The sequence below is a fragment of the Xenia sp. Carnegie-2017 genome, unplaced genomic scaffold, assembly GCF_021976095.1.
Source record: "Xenia sp. Carnegie-2017 unplaced genomic scaffold, XeniaSp_v1 HiC_scaffold_2, whole genome shotgun sequence".
In the NCBI taxonomy this organism is placed as follows: Eukaryota; Metazoa; Cnidaria; class Anthozoa; order Malacalcyonacea; family Xeniidae; genus Xenia; species Xenia sp. Carnegie-2017.
In genome coordinates, this window is record NW_025813482.1 from 1,217,501 (window position 1) to 1,237,633 (window position 20,133).

The 20,133-nt window shown below is 33.6% G+C and overlaps 3 protein-coding genes and 1 non-coding gene across 4 annotated transcripts in view; 2 read left to right on the forward strand and 2 right to left on the reverse strand.

Annotated features, from left to right (window-relative positions):
• Nucleotides 1-6,044, forward strand: part of LOC124439796 (transmembrane protein 106B-like) — a 10,555-nt gene extending 4,511 nt beyond the window's left edge. The window contains exons 3-8 of the mRNA XM_046990049.1: nt 706-859; nt 2,293-2,442; nt 3,018-3,073; nt 3,196-3,246; nt 3,861-3,957; nt 5,679-6,044. Coding sequence (XP_046846005.1) covers nt 706-859; nt 2,293-2,442; nt 3,018-3,073; nt 3,196-3,246; nt 3,861-3,957; nt 5,679-5,684 — 514 coding nt within the window. The 3' untranslated portion in view covers nt 5,685-6,044. The remainder of the gene's footprint in view (nt 1-705; nt 860-2,292; nt 2,443-3,017; nt 3,074-3,195; nt 3,247-3,860; nt 3,958-5,678) is intronic.
• A 547-nt stretch (nt 6,045-6,591) lies between these two features.
• Nucleotides 6,592-19,134, forward strand: LOC124439795 (polyunsaturated fatty acid 5-lipoxygenase-like). The gene is given in 17 exon segments (XM_046990048.1): nt 6,592-6,885; nt 7,650-8,086; nt 9,333-9,377; nt 10,037-10,162; nt 13,216-13,313; nt 13,396-13,528; nt 13,651-13,746; nt 14,417-14,513; nt 14,604-14,721; nt 14,869-14,961; nt 15,656-15,716; nt 15,950-16,055; nt 16,265-16,350; nt 17,138-17,311; nt 17,691-17,854; nt 18,609-18,667; nt 18,670-19,134. Coding segments are annotated over 17 exon segments (1,998 nt in total). The 5' UTR covers nt 6,592-6,830; the 3' UTR covers nt 18,720-19,134.
• Nucleotides 8,611-8,824, reverse strand: LOC124440859. The gene has a single exon (XR_006946785.1). It is a non-coding gene; the product is annotated as a small nucleolar RNA U3 (small nucleolar RNA).
• On the reverse strand, nt 18,966-20,095 carry LOC124440430 (Werner Syndrome-like exonuclease; the record flags this gene model as incomplete). Its single annotated transcript, XM_046990825.1, is given in 4 exon segments — nt 18,966-19,428; nt 19,431-19,680; nt 19,682-19,839; nt 19,841-20,095. Coding segments are annotated over 4 exon segments (897 nt in total), but the record flags the coding sequence as incomplete, so codon positions are not given.
• Between the last annotated feature and the right edge of the window lie 38 nt (nt 20,096-20,133).

The following is a 20,133-nucleotide window of genomic DNA, read 5'->3' on the forward strand; positions in this document are numbered from 1 at the left end:
TGATTTAAAAAAATATATGAGCAAACAAAATCCAAAAAACATCATCTTGTAAATTCAAGATTTGAGTGGTAGCGGCAAGAGGCAAGATTTAAAGCAATATTTTGACTTTATTTGAAAGTCATCAAGCAAAGTGATTATTTCAGATACCGCTTGCTTGTAAAAAGTCACTTAGCTTACTAATCACTTTGAAATAAAATTGAAATATTGTTGTCTCTTGCTGTTATAATTTGAATCTTAGTTTGTTGTGTGTATTCTCATTTATAGTATACTAGTCTTGTGTTGTAGCACTACTTAAAGGAATCAAATAAGAGACCAGACATTAATTTATGCCCCTTTTTAGGAAAAATGTGGTATCCTAATGGGAGACAAGTGAATTAAACTTGTTAAATTAGTATCCAAAACAAAGTTACACTATTCAATGAATATATGGAGATCTTAAACTTTAGACCCTGCATAGTAAGACTTAAAAACTCCAAGCTGCTTGTAGTATTTGTTTTGAGTTATTTCAATTTAATTTTATCCAATCAGGTTTTGCATACCTTGTATTACAATGTTCAATGCAAACTATTTCACCAATTGATCTCAAGCTCTTTCAAACTGACGTTTTCCTTTCATTGTTAGACCTCAGTTTATGTTACAAATTTCAAACATTGTAATTAAATCAATGTAAACAAATATTACTGGACATTGTTTTCTTTGTTAAAGGAAGTTGAAGGTGGCCATTGCAATAATTTTGACGCTGCTGATATGTGGAGTTGTGCTTTTTTTCCTCTTTCCAAGAACTCCTTCGCTGAAGCTTTTATATGTCCATGATTACAATGCTTCCTTTTCAAATTATAGTGGTTATATATTCATTAAGGTAAATCTAATTTTTTATTTATGAAATGTTAAAAAGTTGAAACTTGCCAACGAGGTCTGAAAAAATCCTTTCCTGAAGAGCAACTATTTTGCCTGCGTGTGTTAGTGCCTTCCCCCTTTATTGATAATATATGACACAGAATTGTAAAATCGCCTTTTAATTTGGGCTTTGATTAGTTAAATGCTCAAAAAACAGTGTTTCTCTAGTATCATTTCCTTGCAGTTTGCGTGGTTTTTGGTAACTTCAAAAGGCAAAAATATAAATAATATGTTATTAAAATGAACTGAGCAAATACATCTTATTAACATTATTTGAAAAAGGTTTTTCATGAAGAAAACAAAAGATTTTTCATCTGTTTCGTCAAACTCATGTTAAAGTTTAGAGATACGTAGATACTCGAAATTGCTTGTAGACTCTCCACTTCCTGCTCGTGCCTGCCACGCAATTTCTTGTTTCTTCCAAACTTTCCCGTATGTTTCTATAACTCTATAGAAACACGGAAAATGTTTTTTTCTATGCCTTAACTTCTAAGTAATCTCAAATACTACATGCATAATATTGAAGTGATATTTTGGGGTTATTATCATAGAGATTATAAATAATACTAGAGGTGGCATCGTAATATAATCTATAGTTCAAAATATGTTGCGCGTTTTTTTGGGAGCAAAATTCCCGGATGTTCAGCTACAATAGCCGGCTCTTTTTTTTTACTTTTTCGTACATATTATGGGTAAATACTATAGTAAATACTATCAAAATCTAATTGTTGAACAATGCTTTCCTTTTTATCGTAATTTTAGATGGTTTAAACCACTCGTATTTTGCAAAACTAGTTTGTGTTGTTTTTATACTTATTAGGTAAATTATATAAGTCCGTAAATCATTGCTTGATAAAAGTCCTTTCTCGTCTTTAAATCAACCGCTAACAGACTTCAAAAAAACATATATTTGTCATCCATACCAGAAAAATGTTAAAAATTGTTAAACTATGTGAATATGTAGGTTGTAGAAAAGAAAAACAACGAAAAACAACATAAGTTTTCATCGCGTACAGTTTAACGCTTAAAAATAACAAATTTTCTTAATGCTCGTACAAAAGACTAAAAAAAACTTACTAAAATATATTTTAAAAGAATTCAAAACTCGAAGCAGACGGCAAAAACATCATTTGTTTACTTCGTGTTTTAATCCGGGACCAAAATTTGCCCCCCAATTCACTCGTCGCCTAAAAACGTCATCCATGCCACCTCCAGTTTTATTTATAATCTTTACGGATATCCCCCCCCCCACACACACACTTAAAATAAATCATGTCAGTGCCACTGTGCGTAAAGAGTTACAACAACTTTTTATGACCATTTTTCTGCCACCCTCCTCTTCCAGTGAGTGTATAACAAATGCTCTTTTAATGCCGTTTGTTTATTTTTATCTAGAATCGTTATGTTGTGAAAAACTCAAACTTCGTGTCCGTTCGTTTAACATCATTATCCATCACTGTAACTTTCCTTAAAGTGGAAGTGTCTGATTCTCAACTTCCATATAAGTTTGAAAAAAAGAGTGTTGATTTACGCTCTGAAACACATGTAGGTTATGTTATTTATATTATTGCAGCGTAGCAAAGTAAAGATTGTTAGATTGCTGTTCATAAAAGTACCAAATAAAGGGGGAAAAAATGTAATTCATTTTCCCAAGTTTTCTTAATGACTTCTCTTTATATCTTTTTTGTGAGAGGGCACACTTTGTTAGCAAAAATTTTCCCTTTCATCACGTCATAAGTTGTCTCTAAGCCTAGTGTCACGGTATAAAAAACTTCGAGGGAAAGAAAGCTTCAACGACCTCGATAGTTAAAGTAGTGAATATTTGGATATTAATTTTATTAAGCATATCAAAACGTTGCAAACCTTAATTTTAGCAGGAACTAAATAAGCAGATACACGCATGTATTTGAACATTCGTACCCTCCAACTATCGAGTGGCTACGCTGCTTAAAAAAGCAAGTGTTAGGACGTATTAAACATCATTATCTATGCTTAGTAGCTAGCTGTATACGTTAGATTTTAAATATGTATTTTTGTGTATTTGCAAGAGAAATAATTATGACATAGTAATTGAGACATTGCACATCTTCAATACTCTTTGCTTTTGTTTGCGTTTCCAGTTTGATGTTATTGTAAAGACATCGTACAATAAAAAATCTGGTGGAAAATTTTTACAGTAAGTATGTTATTAAACGTAAAAGTTTCCCTATATGAAAGAGTGTTTGAGTGAGCTTATTGATATTGGATACAATGATTGTAAACTTCTGCTACATTTGTGTAACTATCGCTTGTTTTTAGGGAATATTGCAAGTTTTACCCATCCTATCTTATGATACCACTTCGTGTAAGGTAAGCAATTTTTTTTTCAAAAAAAAAACTTGATACGAGCAAATTTTTCAGGTCTTCAAAGCTTTTTTTGGTAACAATAGCGCGGAATTTATACAGAAATGTTGCTACGTAGCATGGATGATTGGGGTGGGGAGCAATATTCAAAGATGCATGTTTTAATCCGCAGATAACAATTGATTTTAAAGCAACTTCATACGGCAGAACATAGATACGAAAAAATATTGCGCCCTCTAACCCCCCTCCCCCCCCCGCCCCAATTATTGAGAGAGCCACGCCTCTGAGTTTATGAGGTCAATCAGTTCTTCCTTTTTGTGCCTTAAGAAGATGAGAAGATATGGCTCTGTTGTTTCACCTATCTGAATGGCTGAAAGAATCAAATTATTTGACGTATTTTTATTTGCGATAAATTTGATGCAATTGCTATTAAAATTTATAAATTTATGTTTTCGAGTTGTTTGTTTTAACACAACACCGTATGGCGTATTTATTTCTCCATTAAGTGATTTGTAAGAATGGTTTTTGGCAAATGTCGTTTCCTTGGAACATTGCAATTGATAACCATATCTTGTAGTTCATTAATAACTGGTAGCTAGTTTTTTATTTTTTGTTTTTAGTACTCAACTTCTGGCGTCTTTCCTTTTCCATTCTGTAACACTGTCTGTTATCCAAGAAAAATATACGTCATGTTACTATAATTCTACGTCATCCTCCGTAAGTTAAAGTGATATTTTTGTTTTTATTTCTATAGTCGTCTATCCATATAATATTAACATACATGTATTAAGCACAATCATTGAGTCGATTGATTCACTAAAATAACTACTACGATTAGCTGTGATGATTTTCAATTTTGATAGTTTCAAACAAAAACCCAACTTTAGCTAAACATCCGAATCTCATGTACAAAATATTTTTTCCTGAGTGCAACAAATCACGTGACAACTATGTGTAATCCAGTTGCTCATGCTGAAAACGAAAGTTAGTTTTTACGAGACACTTGGTTTTTAGTAAGAACCAGTAACGTGATAACCATGTGTACCTGTAACAATACTGATCTTAATCACTCAAGTGCTATTTATGTCTAAAAAGTTAATAACATAACCTATTCATGACGTCATCGCATGCCGTTTTTCTATGAAAATTAAAGAGCCACCACTGCTTTTTTTTTGCTGTGCCAGAAATCTTGCTATCCACATTGATATACGTGTTACACAGCTGTAGTGTCTGGTCGCAAACTTTGTGTTGAGTAAACAAAACTAAGGATTAACTTGATGGCAATGAATCTTATCATATGATACATGTCAAACTTTGTGCAATATGATGAAATACTTGCGGAACACGAAACAAAAATATAAATGATTTTGTTGAACGGCTCGTCAAAAGTGAATAATAGGTCCTGTTTAGTATGGAATGTGAATTATGTCGTCACTCAAAAAAGCGTTCACTTAAGAAATAAAAGATGTTTTTCGTGTTTGCACAGGCCGAGAGCAGATCAGTGCAACTCCGAGACTGAAGTTCGAGGAATGTGTTATCGTCCTTTGGAGAGTTCTCACAAATGTCATAAACCTTTGAAAACACGAAAAATCTTTCATTTCTTCTATCGATTAACAATAATGTGAAACATATAAATTTAAAACGAATGTGTTAATCTTTCCTCTAAAATGTATTGATGATTGATTTGCAAATTCTCTTTAATTGATTTAATTGATTTAGCTCAGGTCGATTTTTCCCATTTGTTTGCATCGAAGCTATGTTGCAGTGTCACAAATATCACGAAAAAGGCATCCCTGAAATATATTATAATTTTAGACCTTACTGTCACAACATATTTTGTCAAAGATTTCTTTATCTTTCTTGATGAAAATGCTTAGTTTATAATTAAGAAATAAAAGGTGTTTACTGTGTTTGTATAGTAAGCATCTTTCATTTCTGAATTAAGCTAAACATTTGTAATTTAAGCAACAAACACAGTAACATAATTGTAAATAAAAGATGTTTACTGTGTTTGCACGGGCTTATGCAAACAGAGGAGACCTTTGAGAGAACTTGAGAGCAGATCAGTGCAAGCCCGAGACCGAAGGTTGCACATGCTCGAGAGCTCTGTCACACGTCTCCAAGGCTTGCATAAGTCAATGCAAACATGAAAAACATATTTCATGTCTTTTATAACTAGCAGTAATGCGAAACAGCAAATTTGAAACAAACGTTTTAAATTTTCTTTTAAAATGTATTTCCTGATTGATTTGCAAATTGTCGTTGATTGATTGATTGATTGATTGATTTAATTGGCTGAGCTCAGATTGGTTTTGCACAGTCTAATGCAAACACAGCTATAGATCAACAGCGCACGCGTTTTATTATTTTTATTTTATAATAAGACATGCAGATATTGTCAACATGTAAATTTTCAATATTTCATTCGTATTTTTTAGAGATGATGCGATTAATGTTGCTTCTAAACATCAAGTCACTGTGGCTAATTGGTTATTAGGTTGTGATTTTGTAATGGGTTGTAAATAACCATGGAAACGAATCGTTTTGCACCATTTTAAAATATTGCAAGTAATTGGGGATAGCACATTGAGAGTAAATTTTGCAGTCTTATGACGAGTAACGTAAACACTTAACTGTCAAAGTCAGATTTCATAGAATTATGTGTATTAAATTATCGAGCAAACTTTTGTTGTCATAATGGGGAATGTGCGTCTCAAAGAAGACTTGTCCATGCTAAAGAAAAGCAAAATATTAAAGTTCTTTCAAAGCTTGCAACTTTCCTGTTGTAAGTGTGTCCTGTCAAAGTGTGTCCTTCAAAGCTTGCAACTTTCCTGTTGTAAGTGTGTCCTGTCCATGTCCTGTTTATATAACCATTGATCTTAGCTTAAATAACGGATAACGCATGTAAAATGCTAAAATTAAAGCCCGAAGTAAATCTTTCCATATCAAAGTTAGGGACCATTCTTCTGTGGATTTGTATTACAAAATCTCAATTCTTGTAATATTTTGACTTTTACTCTTTTCTAATCAGACCAATTATAATTTATTACACAATTTTAAAAAGGTGGTCTGTTGTATTAACATCTGTATCGGTACGAGAACCTTCTAGCCTAATCTATTTACTTTGAGTTTTTTCAATATAGTAATATCATTCTTATAAATATGTGATTGACAAGATAATTTTTCTTGGCGATCAGTTGGCGCTTTCAATCGTTCTTTAAAATGAAATCTCTCGCTTCTTACAGGACCTTCCATGCTTTTTTTAATCAACATGTCATGGCGTTTTTCTTTCCTTTCTTACGTTTTAGTGACTTTTTGGAGCTCAGTGTGTTATCAAACAAAGCGTCTTTGACTTCTAATCCTTCAAATAAAACACGTGCTCACGAGATAAAATACGATAAGGTGAAAGGACTAAAAAAGGAGTTTAAAGAACGGTGATTGGTAGAATGCGTCAGATTTTAGCTATGATTTATCAGTTTGGCACGCGTGTTTATAAAGGCGTCGTGTGCGAAAGCCTTTAATAGTTCAAAGAGCCAGTAAACGAGAAACAATAACTGGACGATTGAGAAACTTTCTCAACATATGTACATATGGGTAACGCTTGTACAAATTTGCCTTCAGATTATGAAATTGAAGTAAAAACAGGTACGTATTCGCCCCCAAATATAACATTCATGTCTTTTATTTAAAATTTTAATGTACTGTTCTTGCAAATATTCAAAACGGTAAAGCCGCAAAAACACGAATCATGCACTATCACGACTTTCTTTACTGCCGAGGAAGAAAATTTTTGACCGGCAGAAAAAATAAAGTGAATTAAATTACGCATTAGATTTTACGATTTTGAGAAACAATAGCTTTTTCAAAAAAATTTGGATTTGGTCTGTTGTTGTGAGAAAGACAAAATACTGTTCACTTCAGACAACGATTTATTATTTACTACTTTTCATTTAGGATGTCCCTGCCATGAATGTCGTTAATTTAACACAGTATAATTTGTATGAAACAGTCATAGTCATTTTATAAATGACCGCTTATTACAGATTAAGTGATGTTGAAGATCATCTTTAAATTTAACACACACTGTAAATGTAGCACTGTACTAAACGTGCATTGAACTCGAGCAAAACATAATCTATTTTAAGACACATACAGTTTTCATCAAGTTACCTGATAGGAAGTACATTCTGCTGTTTTTGACAAAAGAAAACTGCGATGTATAACTCTTTACTCCGTCCTTTTAACCTGAGCATAAAAACATATTTTGTTTGCGACCATGAATTTTCATTATTTTCCACTGACTGCATGTTTGGTGTTTAATGTGGTAGTAAAGCAAAAGACCTGCAACCATACTGTAGCTGCAGGCCATATTCCTAGTTGTTCGTGGTTTAACATCTTTTGCGTTATAGGAGATGTCATGGGTGCAGGAACGAACGCCAACGTCTTTATTATCCTTATTTCTGAGTCAGGAATACACTCACGCGCCATTAAGCTTGATTGTCACTGGCGAAATGACTTTGAAAAAGGTAATATCGATAAATTTAAAGTGGGCGGCATTTCTAATCTTGGCGCTATCGGAAAGATCTCTCTATGGCGGGACTCGTCCAGCTTGCACGATGGCTGGTTTGTTGAGTGGGTCAAGGTTCGAAACGTGCATTCTTGTGGGGAAGAATCCGACAGCTTTCCCATAAATAGATGGGTGCGGCGAAACCGAAGTATGGTCATTACAAAGTATGACTGTATGCTACCGCAATTTGATGAGTACCAAGAACAAAGGACTCTAGAAATCGTGGAAAAGAGAAAGAGTTATGTTTTGATAAGAAAATCGCCGGGCATGCCAAAACAGGTTACTCAAAACTATTATCTCGTTTTTTTCTGAAAACTTATTAAGAATTTATGAAGTGCCATTTGGCACGTTGATTAATTTCTAACCCAGGTAAACCAAGGAGGCTTTACAATTGGAATAGTGGCAAAAAGGGAGACTTTCACAAAAAATAAATTGAAAAAAATTTCGAAAAACCAAACAACCAAACCAAAGCATCACGTTGAGTGCATGATTGCTTATAAATTTCACTTTTTACATACGCAATGTCTATCGCCATGGGATAATATTGTAGTGTATCGGTAAAAAGACCTTTGATGTTCTCACTCGAGAGCAGTTTATCGGAAACCCAACACTGAGGGTCAGGAGTTTGCAGTTGGTCAAGAACTCTCACAAACTTCCTCGAGGATGGCATAATCAGTTCAAACAGGAAAAGCATGCACGAGCTAATGCAAATTCAATTCGAATAAATCAGCGACCGCGGTTTTTTTCGCTGTGTTGTGAGTACATTGCTTGTTTCATTTATAATTGTTATGAAAATTGCTGTAACCACTCAGAATGCGTTTTCTTCCTCTCACTGGCTAAATACAGTGAGAACGGTCATCAAGTATTATTGCTTAACACCATGACAATGTTAGCAATAACATGCTTCCCGCTCAGAAGAAAACACTATTTCTCCTCATCGTGGTTGTGAGTGTTGTCTTTGTTTGAGAACAAAGACGGGACGCATACTATAGAAATGATCCTATAAAGTACGGTCTTGGATTCAATGTGTTCTCTTTGAGTTTATATAGTTTGCCGATCGAATGATAAAGTTATGGGTTTTGAAGATGCACATTTATTTGGCGCATGCGCATTTTACACGAAAATCATTGATCACCTACGTAATTTATATCATCGGACCTCGACTGTTAACCATTCACTTGAGATTTACCAAACAATGTTGCACGCCCACGTCGGCTAGTGCTAAGTGCCATAAATATAAATGAGTCCACTAAATGTCGTTTTGTGGTTTACTTCAACTTTCTTTTTGTCCAATTCATCCTCCACTAACACGTTGGCACACACAAAAAATTACCAAGACACATTAAAATAAATAAGAAATTCACCGTCAAAAGTCTATTCGCGCATATATTCTTTTCTTACTTGACTGAGAGATTGCGACATTGTGCCAATAACTTAGACGCATTAAGCCATAATTATTTAATTTCAATTCAAATTTCTTTCACATTGCAATCTTCGCTTATTATGCTTTCTATCTTTATTGTAGATTGAAAAACTACCCAAGGAAGAGCATTTTAGCAATAGTTACAAGGTACTTCCGTGTGGTAATTTGACTCTTGTCAATTTCTTCAAACGAAGCGAGTTTGAACAAACAGATCTTTTCAATATTTTCTCTATTTGGCTTCAATTGATCTGAATGCGTTTACTTCAAGCATTTATTTTTAGTCGTAAGACTCATCATTGGACTCAGACTCACTCAAAATTTAATCATGCTAGAGAGATTTGAGGGACCGGTTGCAAGAAGATTGGTTAGCGTTATCCACTGGGTAGTAAAATTTTCAAACTTGTAAAGTTGTTTATACTTTCCTTGCGGCCTAGAAATTTTTGTAATCTTGGAAGCTATATTTTCTTTTAGTGAATGCTCATTTCAAATCTTATATTTTTCCCTTTTAAGTGGTTTATTAAACGTTCAAAAATATGCTGTCCAGTGGATAGCGGTCTTCGTGCAACTGGCGAGCTGACCCTGCAATTTATACTAATTCATTACTTTAGAAATTTCTTGTTTTTGCTGTAAGTAAACACAAAAAATTTGCATAGCATGACCAATGGGCTGGATATGTCGTTGGTGTTATAACTCCGTTGTCTGAAACTGGAAAATTGCGAGTTAATTTACAGTTGCTGACACCATTTGGGTTTTAATAAAATAGAGCAAAGAAAATCATTTCACATAAGAAAATTCTTTACAACTAGTGGGATATCCAGAGCACAAAGTATCGCTTGTTTGCCCAGTCCAAACTTACAAAGCTTACTACGGATTCATGGCAAACTTTGGAAGATTTGAAAAATATCTACGTGGGAAAGTTCAAGTTACCTGAGGTAACGTAAAACTTAATCTTTACTTTGCTACACTTCGAGATAATTTGGTGGGATTATGTAAATTTGCTTTAGGTTTGAGCTCCAATAATTTTTACTCCCGGTAATAATGATAATCAACGTAATTTTGCTTTTTAAATTTTCGCCTTAACTTACACTCAAGGTTTATTCATTGTGTTGATTGATAATATAAAATTTATACTTAGAGATAGAATGTAGTTTAGCGGACATCACTGATGAACACCAGTAGCCATTTTGCGGTGAGAATTACCCATGAGGACTGCGGGCACACATTATGTCGAGGGAAGCATAGAGGGAAAGCAACAACGACAATACGATAACAAATACCCTTTCACAGTTTCACTCTGTAATATTTTGATAAAAATAAAAAAGTGTAAGTGTGCAAAATCTTAATGTTAGAGTTGAGTTTTTAAGATCTGGCTTTCAGAATAAATATCCACTGCCATTATCTTTACTTTGTGAGCCTGCACTACCACCAGTGTCAATAAATCAGTGTGAACCATTGAGCTCTATAAGACCTGGAGGGGCAAAGGGGCCTGGGCCTCGTGGTCAAAAACATGGCGGTAATGGCGGATTTTGGTGGTCAAAACTTCCACTTAACATCTTTTCAATAATTCACCCTCCTGATTTCTAATACTGTTTGTATGAACGAAAACAAGTGAGGAAAAAAATACATTATGATATTGACAGCATATCATGTGAAAATAATGCTTCAGCATTGCATGTGGAAAACACAGTGACAGACATACATCAAAAATAAAGAAAACGACGGTAGAGAAACGCTATTTTGGATGTACATTTAAGTTATTTTATGACATTTTAGCCTTTTAAAAGTGAAAATCAAACGGCATTCTTTACTAGCCTGTCAATCTCGTCAAACTTATACATTATTTCCATGCTTTTGTGGTTTGACTGTTTGTAAACAGTTTGCGCAATCCTATTTTGCTTTCCAATGGATAAATCTGTGTAAAAATGTCTTAAGGAAGGGAGAAAATGTTTTCAGTCCTATGACATAAGTTCAACTGAAAGTTTACTATGGATAAGCATCATAAGTGTATTGTCATACCTGATAAATCTACTGAAAACTCATAAAGAAAGCATGTTGAACTAGAAGAGCTTACAAAAAAGAAAGTAATTCAAACACCATGACACTGTTGTTTGTAATTTGTATTTTGTAAACAGCTTCAGAATCTTTGATCTATTACTGAACAGAACTACATTAATTTTCCATTGAAATTACAAACTTGGAAACTAAAGTGCATTGGTTTTCTAAAAAACACTGTCTATTGCTGTATGAAGGCAAAATAGTTATTTGACAGTGTAGGTGAAAAGAAATTTATCAAGTCTCCATAGATATTGGTCAAAATCACTTACAGTCTTTGAATTGTGTAATATATGTCATGAACACAAGATTTTTCTTAAAATGCTTAACCCTTCCGAGCACTACTACTCTGTTTTGTTTTAAACAATGCATAGGCACAATACCAATACTAATTATTTATATGTACAAACTAACATTTGGGAATTAAATGATAAACAACTTAATACAAAACTTTGTATTTTACATCAAGCCTTTGAATTAGTTCCTTTTATCTTGGTAAAAATATTAACAATGAAAGACTTACATAAATCAAGTTTCTAAATAATATTTTGTACAAAGAAACTAAATAATTGGAAAGGTCAGCATGTTGGAAGACAGACTTTGCTTCTTGACATTAGGCTGTTTGACCATGAGCAAATTTAAATTCTGTTTACAATCTTGTTTAAAGAGTTCTTTTATTGATTTCTACTAATTCTTCACAAGACAACAGCGAATCTCCTTTGCCATCTAGTTTCTATTTCTCTTACATCTTAACTCTAATAAATCCAATGCATTCACATGAATTTGTGGATCATCTGGAATCATACCAAGTATGGATTTGATGAGATGAGTATAATATGTTTAATTCTTTCATGCATATTAATGATATAATCATGCTACTGTTGAACAAAATTTAATGTAGAAACAAATCTTAGTACATTGTCTAAATACACTACTTTTATCTTGGTTTCTAAGCAGTAAACCTGCTTTACTATAACAATAAATATTTCATTTATGAAACGCTAAGTAGTACTTTAAAATTGCTAAGTAAACCAACTTTCTCTAAATCCTGTATTATAATTGTCTACTATACAGCCAGTCAAATTGAGCAGGTATACAATTTAATAGTATATTTTATTATAAATAAAATATATACCATAGTTCATACACCTTGTATGGCACCGTATTCAACTTTCTGTCACAACCTTTATTGTAAATCCTCCCTTCATCTCTTTCTCAAAAAAAACATGAACAAATTCATGCCCTACTTTTGGGAGGTAAACTCAATCTAAATCAGGAGAGTTTAGCTTGATGCCTTGATCAATGATACAAGATGGATGCAAAACTCGATAAAAATTGATAGCTTCGACATCGTCCGGCGAGAGCGATTAAGTGAAGAACAAAATAAGACTGGACCAAAATAACTTCAAATTAAAACTTAGTAGGTAGAAACAATCTTCAAGTATCGTATTAAAAATGTAAGTAAAACTAATACTGTAGCTAACAATTTACTGAGGTGCTGAATGTTTCATTTCTGTCGCTATTTCAGTCCGCAAACCAAGGTAGTTTATAAATTTAATAAATAAAGTTTTAAAAGTGTTTATGTTAGAAAATAAAAAGTTTTGATATTTTCTATAATTGCAATTGTGGTGGTTCAACCAGGTGGCGATACAAAATTTTATTTTATGAGCCCGCGTCTCCAGCTGACTTTGACTACCAAAACCAAGCATGTTTTTGACCATGCGGCAAAAAGCGCTAATAATTTATACTAATTTTGTTGACGTTTCCCCTCCAGTTATTATAGAACTCAATGGTGTGAACTAATTTAATCTGCAAAAATTTTTGATCAAACCTGGTCTTTTTTATCTTTTTTTTTGTTATAATAGTGCACATTTCTTTAATATTCCATGTAGTTAGCGCTGTATCATCAGTCTAATGTTTTTTTTTTAATTAGGGTGCAAGATATTGGAAAGATGATTTACACTTTGGTCGGCAGAGACTGCAAGGATGCAATCCGACAATGATACGTTTATGCACAGAAATTCCTTCAAAGTAAGATGATTACATGAGTCCTATACACATTTCACGCATATGTTAACCATAGACTTGATCAAATACATTCATGTTTGTGTAGCTTCCAGGTAACAGCAAATATGGTAAAGCCATTTTTGGAATCGCACACTTTGGAAGATGCAATTACTTTGAAGAAACTTTATATCATCGACTATAAAGATATATTAAATCTAACTTGCATAGAAGAGAAAAAGGTAAATTTACAAGAAATTTTTTTTGCATGAAGTAACCAATAACTTGCGTCAATTGGTAATTTGAGTTTCAGTTATGGGTATTTGCCTATACACGTGAATATTTTTGCTCTTATCAATCATAGATCGCCAGTCCAATAGCATTATTTTACGTAAATGGTCAAGGAGATCTAATTCCAATTGCTATCCAGTTGTTTCAAGAACCAGCAGAAAATAATCCCGTTAGTACTTTAAACTAAGTTTTACTAATTTTATCTTTTAAAGGCCTCCTAACACTAAGAAACCTTTCTCAATTAAGGCGTAAACAAGAAGACTAACATAAACATTAAATGGTAGTTTGATTATTATGTTTGCCATTTTTGGCACACGAACAGTGCATTTCTTTATGATAATTCAAACAAGAGGAGTTTCCCGTGCTCCTCTTTAACCAAAACAGCAACTGATTACCTGCATTTTTGAGAGTATCCATGGAGGCAAAGTAGCAGAGAAGCTTTTGAATTTTCAGATTGCCGAGTCATGCTATTTTTTATTTAATCATTTCTTTATAATCTTAAAGCAATGATCACTTTGTAAGAATCCACAAAGCTCGTAGTTAACTATATGTTTTACCTTCCGCAGGGGTAAATTGACTTTCACATTTGTTGTTGCATAAAGAGGCACAAAACATGTATATTTTCGTCATGGACGTATTGGGCAAAGGGCAGGGTTAGTCTCCCACATTATTGGGCAAACAAAGGTACTCGGGAAATTCTCGCTGGAAAGTAATGTAAACAGATGAGCACTGAAGTTATCCAAGATTGAAAATGTACATAATGCTACACTAAAAATAGTACCCGTTTTGACTATTAATATTTCGCCATAGATAAGTCATGTAAATGTACATTTTTGAAGGTTTTTATCCCCAGTGATCCGGAATACACGTGGATGCTAGCAAAAATGTACTTCAATAATGCTGACTGCTCATATCATCAGGCTTGCACACATTTGGGTGAGCTTTTCGACAAAAGAAATAATTATCTCTTGCAGTAACTTCGCAATGTTGATTTGACTTTATTTCTTATTATTTGTTACGTTTTAGGTTTCACGCACTTAATCGCAGAAACTGTTTGCATTGGGACACACAGACAACTCTCTCCGTCTCATCCACTATTTCGATTATTGGCACCACATTTTTTGTATATTTTGGCTATCAATAGGTTTGTATTTCATTTAACCATTCTAAAAAGTAAATATATCATTTACATACGTCGATGGAATGGACACTCATTGACGAAAAGTATTTTACTGTGAGTCTAATATTTATAGCATCTAACAAGTCTCTAATGTCAATTCACTGTTCTTAGTCTTGCGCTAAACAAGCTTATTTCACCAAATGGATGGATTGACAACACAATGTCCTGTAAAGCAAGTGGAATATTTGAAATTGTAAAAAAATGGTAAGCATGAGAAAGAACGGTGATTAAAAACCTGTCGTATATGTGTTAGTTGGCAACATAAATGAAAGTCCGTCAATGATCCAAAAAGACCGTTAATGATCTAATAAATCATAAATTGTAGATTTTCTAAGGTGAGGAGGGGGTTAAATAGATAAAAGCGTATATGTCATTTCTATCATTTTGATGTGAGAAAACAAAACACAAAACTAACTCTAAATATAAGAATTCAGGGCTCGATCGACGACTGACATTTGATGATATCATGTAATGGTTATGTGAGGAAGCATCTATTGAAGACAATGTATTTATTAAGGCTGATTTCCATTCAGTGCAAATTGTTGCACGATCGACGTTTTGCGATCACTTTCTTTTGACTTGTATGCAGCAGTGTGAAACTGTTCCGGTCAAGAGCTTGCAATTGAAAAGAAAGTGACCGGAAAAAGTCGATCGCGCGACAGTTTGCACTGAATGGAAATCAGCCTTTAGAGAGATGCATCTAATGTAACCCCTGCGTAATTCAAGGGGGGGGGGAGGGTGGAGTTTATTAGATACGGGGCATTCATTTGATTGGTGTTGTTGTTTTTTTAATCATTTACGGTAAAAGTATAACAACGTCCCCAAAAAACTGTAAACAAGTATTTTTGCAATTTTATGCATCGTTGATGAGTTCAGCTCTATTTAATAACACTTATAGTTGGAAAAATTGGAGACTTAACGTGGATGGTTGGCTACCAAACGATATAATAGCAAGAGGAGTAAGTTCGTTATTGGAGAACAACCCATTCATAAATTTTGTTGGGGTTTAACAAAGAAAATTAAAATCTGCGTCAACAGCAAATAAACAAGTTACATAATGTTTGTTGTATGCTTGCAAAAAGCTCTGAAAATTTATGCGTTGATGTCAGTTTTTTCAGTTTTTTGTAGAAATATTAAAGTCGTTTTTGTCAAATGTGCGTTTATAAGGCATAGTTCTGTGATTTTTGTAAAGGTTGATGACCTAAAAGCGCTTCCTAACTATCCATACAGAGATGACGCTCTGTTGCTTCATCAAGTTTTATGGGATTACGTACGCGAAGTGTTGCAGGCTCATTATGGTAAGAAACAGTACTAACTGAGCTCTTATTTTATCGAAATGGAAACAGAATCACAACAAAGATGCCAATATCAGTTTACCCAAAATGTCAAACGTAATTTCTTATGAGAAACACACAAGTAATCAGTTTATTAGTACAATTCCCTAATCTATATTACATTTAACACTTTAAAATGCTATTATTAATGGCTGAATAACGATTCGTTACAGACACACCTCAAAAGCTAGCAAAAGATTGGGAATTACAAGAGTGGGGAAAAATGTTGACAGATGAGAGCGAGGGCCTTGGTTTAAAGGCAAGTTTGATAAATCAATTATTTAAATGAGTTATTGTATTTATACTCAATCGAGCAAATTAAACCCTCACCGATTAAACACTGCAACGGAAACTCAGAAAATTCCAAGAGCGCTACTCCTGAATAAGTACAGCCCAAGATTGTTAAATCAACCTTGGAAATTAATTCTTTTATGCTATATTGCTTTTTAGTTTTAATTGGGTGAATTTTTTAGGCTCTTATTTAGCTAATTCTGTCCTTGGATAACGATATAAATTCTACTGGCAAAGTATTGCTTGCTTTTTGACAAGTTCTGGGTGATTTTTGATGCTTTTTGTAACACTTAAAAACTTTCTATCCTTATTCTTTAACAGGGAGACTTGAATAGACAGTACATTTAAAACATGTTATGATATTCTCAAAATTATTTGTTAGAATTTAAAAGGACACTGTATCTAAAGTTCTGAGAATTTAGAGAATACCATGACACTCACTTTAGTGAATAGGGTAGATTACGTTTACAATGAATCCCATGAAACTATGAAATTTACTCTCCCTTTGTTGAATAGAATAAAAAACTCATTTATTATGGCTTAGAAAAAGCACTGATTTATGTAGAAAAAAACATGCTCTTTTCACAAAATAAGAAGAGCGTAACTTCACAGGAGATGGTCTAACTTCAATAAAAGTGATTCCTAAACTACACATGTCAAACTGTAATTAGCAACACCAAAAATAATTATGGAATTTATGAACTTGAGAAAAACATGAAAGTGCTTGTATATATGCGTGTGGTTTTTTTCTGAAGGGTGTTCCAGGCAATGGTGATTTCGCAAATCTCGAAGATCTTATCCAGACAGTGACATCAGTGATATTTATTTGCAGCGTTGGACATGCTGCATCAAACTTCCCCCAATATGATGAATATGCCTTTCCCTTAAATTACCCCCCGATTCTTCGTGGAAATCCTCCAACTGACAAGGTACATGCGCATGCGCGTCCACAGTTTTTTCTTTAGTGCACCCTTCACATCATTCTCCGGTATTTTATACAACATATATAATATATAAAACACTGTTGTTCTTTAAAAAAGTGTGCAAACTGGAGAAGTAATTCCTAACACGTTATGACAGTCATTCGGTCAAAATAAACATTCCAATTTTATTAAATACCTTAAATCAGAGCCCATTACGCAAAGCACGCCTAAAAAGTAAAAACGAAGCATGTGCATTGATTGATAGACAAAAAAGCAAAAACAGAGCGTTTCCTAGAGAGCAATCTAAGCAGGATAGCAATCTGAGTGTGTGGTCTGTGAACAAATGAAAATGGCTGAGACAACTGAACTGTTTCTTCTCTACCAGATGGAGTTGTGTGAGAAAGATATTATTGCCCAGCTACCCACAAAAGATACAACATTTAGCATTATGGTTGTCACGAAGATACTTAGCGATCGTGGTACAAACTCTCTTGGTAATTTTGAAGTTCAGTATATGCACGATCATTCTGGCGTAAAAGCTGTTCAACGGTAAGAACAAAAAAATGCATAGTTAAGGTTACTAAGCTAAAAAAAGCTCCGTCTCTGAATATTTTTCGTACGTTTCCAAAACACCCGGTTGCGTATGATTTTAAAATTATTATGAAATAATTAAGCGGTTAAAACCTGTTTTTATGTGTAGCACTTCAATTAATTTTTGATAATGCTGCATACTCGTTTGTTTGAACTTTGCAGTATTAACTATTTTATAGGATACGTGATTTCGGACCATAACTCTTGTTGAAAAATCACTTTTTCATAAATTATTTCGCTTGAAGATACCTGCATGAACTTCTCAACTAAAAATTATTCCTCCTCAGGCGCTAAATGGCTAAGTTATAAAAATAAATGTGTTCTGAAAATTAAGACTGCACGTACAAAGGCCTGACTTTCATCCCAAACAACCTTCTTTTTGGGTAGGGTGGGGGGAGTAACCTCAATCTGCATCATCAAAAAAAATGTAAATATACTTTAATAAGTAGATTAGCAATAGTTCGCACCACAATTTCTATAAGGTTATAATAAACCAGACAAAATCTTAACTTTGAGTTCGGTAGACATTGGTTAGTTTTAAGTTCAACGGTAACTCACACTGTGTAACTCAATGCACAATTTAACAGTAAACCTAAACGTTTAAACATCTATACTTCGTCAAAAATAATATATCTAGCTATTATAACAGACTGAAAAAGTGAGTGATGATTGTGAAACTGATATCAAAATAACAACTGATAATCTTCCCTAGGCTTAGACAACGTTTAATAGACTTGGGAAAAATTATCGATGAAAGAAACAAGCAACGGAATTTTACCCTTATTTACATCCACTGGAAGTACCAAACTCAATCAGTATTTGAAACTGACTTTTCCAAAAGAAACACCAATATAACACTAAACAATTGTTATTTATAAATATGTATATCTGGCTTCAAAATTGAAGGGTTATGGTTTGCTCAGGTAAAATATTTCATTGTAATTTGAATGTGTGAGCTTGTTTCATGCTTCAGAGAGAAAAGTATGTCAATGGGTTTAGTGTACAATTTGTCTTAGTCTATTTAGAAAATGTAATTGTATAAACCTAATATTCCAATAATCCACAGTGATAGGGTGATCTTGGAAATTATATGTAACTCCTTTCATATACTATGCAAAGTATATTTACCACAAAATATGTAAAGTTACCTTGCTTTTCTTATATAGCAGGGTAAAATAAAAAATACATTAAATATATGCTTATCTTATAATACAAAACTTTAAAACAGTTGTTTAAAATAGTGTTCAAAAATGTGCAAAATCAAGGGATTGCTGTTGGTCATTTTGAATGATAAATAATTATAAACTCTCATTGATTAAGTGAGGAGTACCAGTGCAACGTCTGCGATGTTTCTTACTTATGTCAGACACAAACATCATTCCACAATCTGGACACTGACTATGATTAGACTTGGTCATGTGTTCTTTAATATTTCCTCCCCTTACATTTTTACCACAAACCTTACAATACACAATAGAAATGTCTTTTGGCAAGGGATCAATCAAGCCATCTACTTCTGATTGCCCATTCACTGGATCGACTTTTGCATGTGGTAATACAGCATAACACCAATCCAGGCATCCATTGCCGCATAACATATCTGATGCTTGCTCAGAGGAATGAACTCCCAATTGCTTAATTGAATCCTTTTTTGTTTTATTATTTCAATACCCAATAGCTTTAATGCTAAAGCCTTTAGCCCCCCACCACTTTGACTATTGTGTCCAGACTTCAAAGCCAAATGTGCTAAATCTAATGCACCTTTGCATTGTAAACCAGAATCTTAATAGCTTTGCAACATCAGAATGAATACCACAACCAACTTTGATAATACTGTCATCAGTAAGAACTTCCACTAAATGTTTTGGAATTGTATGAATATGAAATAGATGAAGTACAAGGGTATCTGTCTTGGTGGACAACTGCATTACAGCAACTTTGTTTTTCTCTACCACCAAGTTTCTTGGCAATAAATTGTGGCTTCCATTCAACATCAAAGCCTAAAACCTTGGTATCATTTGCAGCAACGTTATTTACCAACCATGCCTTGACTTCTTCAGGATCATTGGTATATGTAACATGTACTCCTTTGGCTTCATCCGGGGCATCTTTTCCTGCACATCGAACGTTAACGTATGTGATCTTGAATATTTTGATATTGCTGGGAGTCTGTGAAGTTTTCTTGTTAAAGTTACGACTTTAACATTTGAAATTCGTCTATTAAACATGCGTCAAAG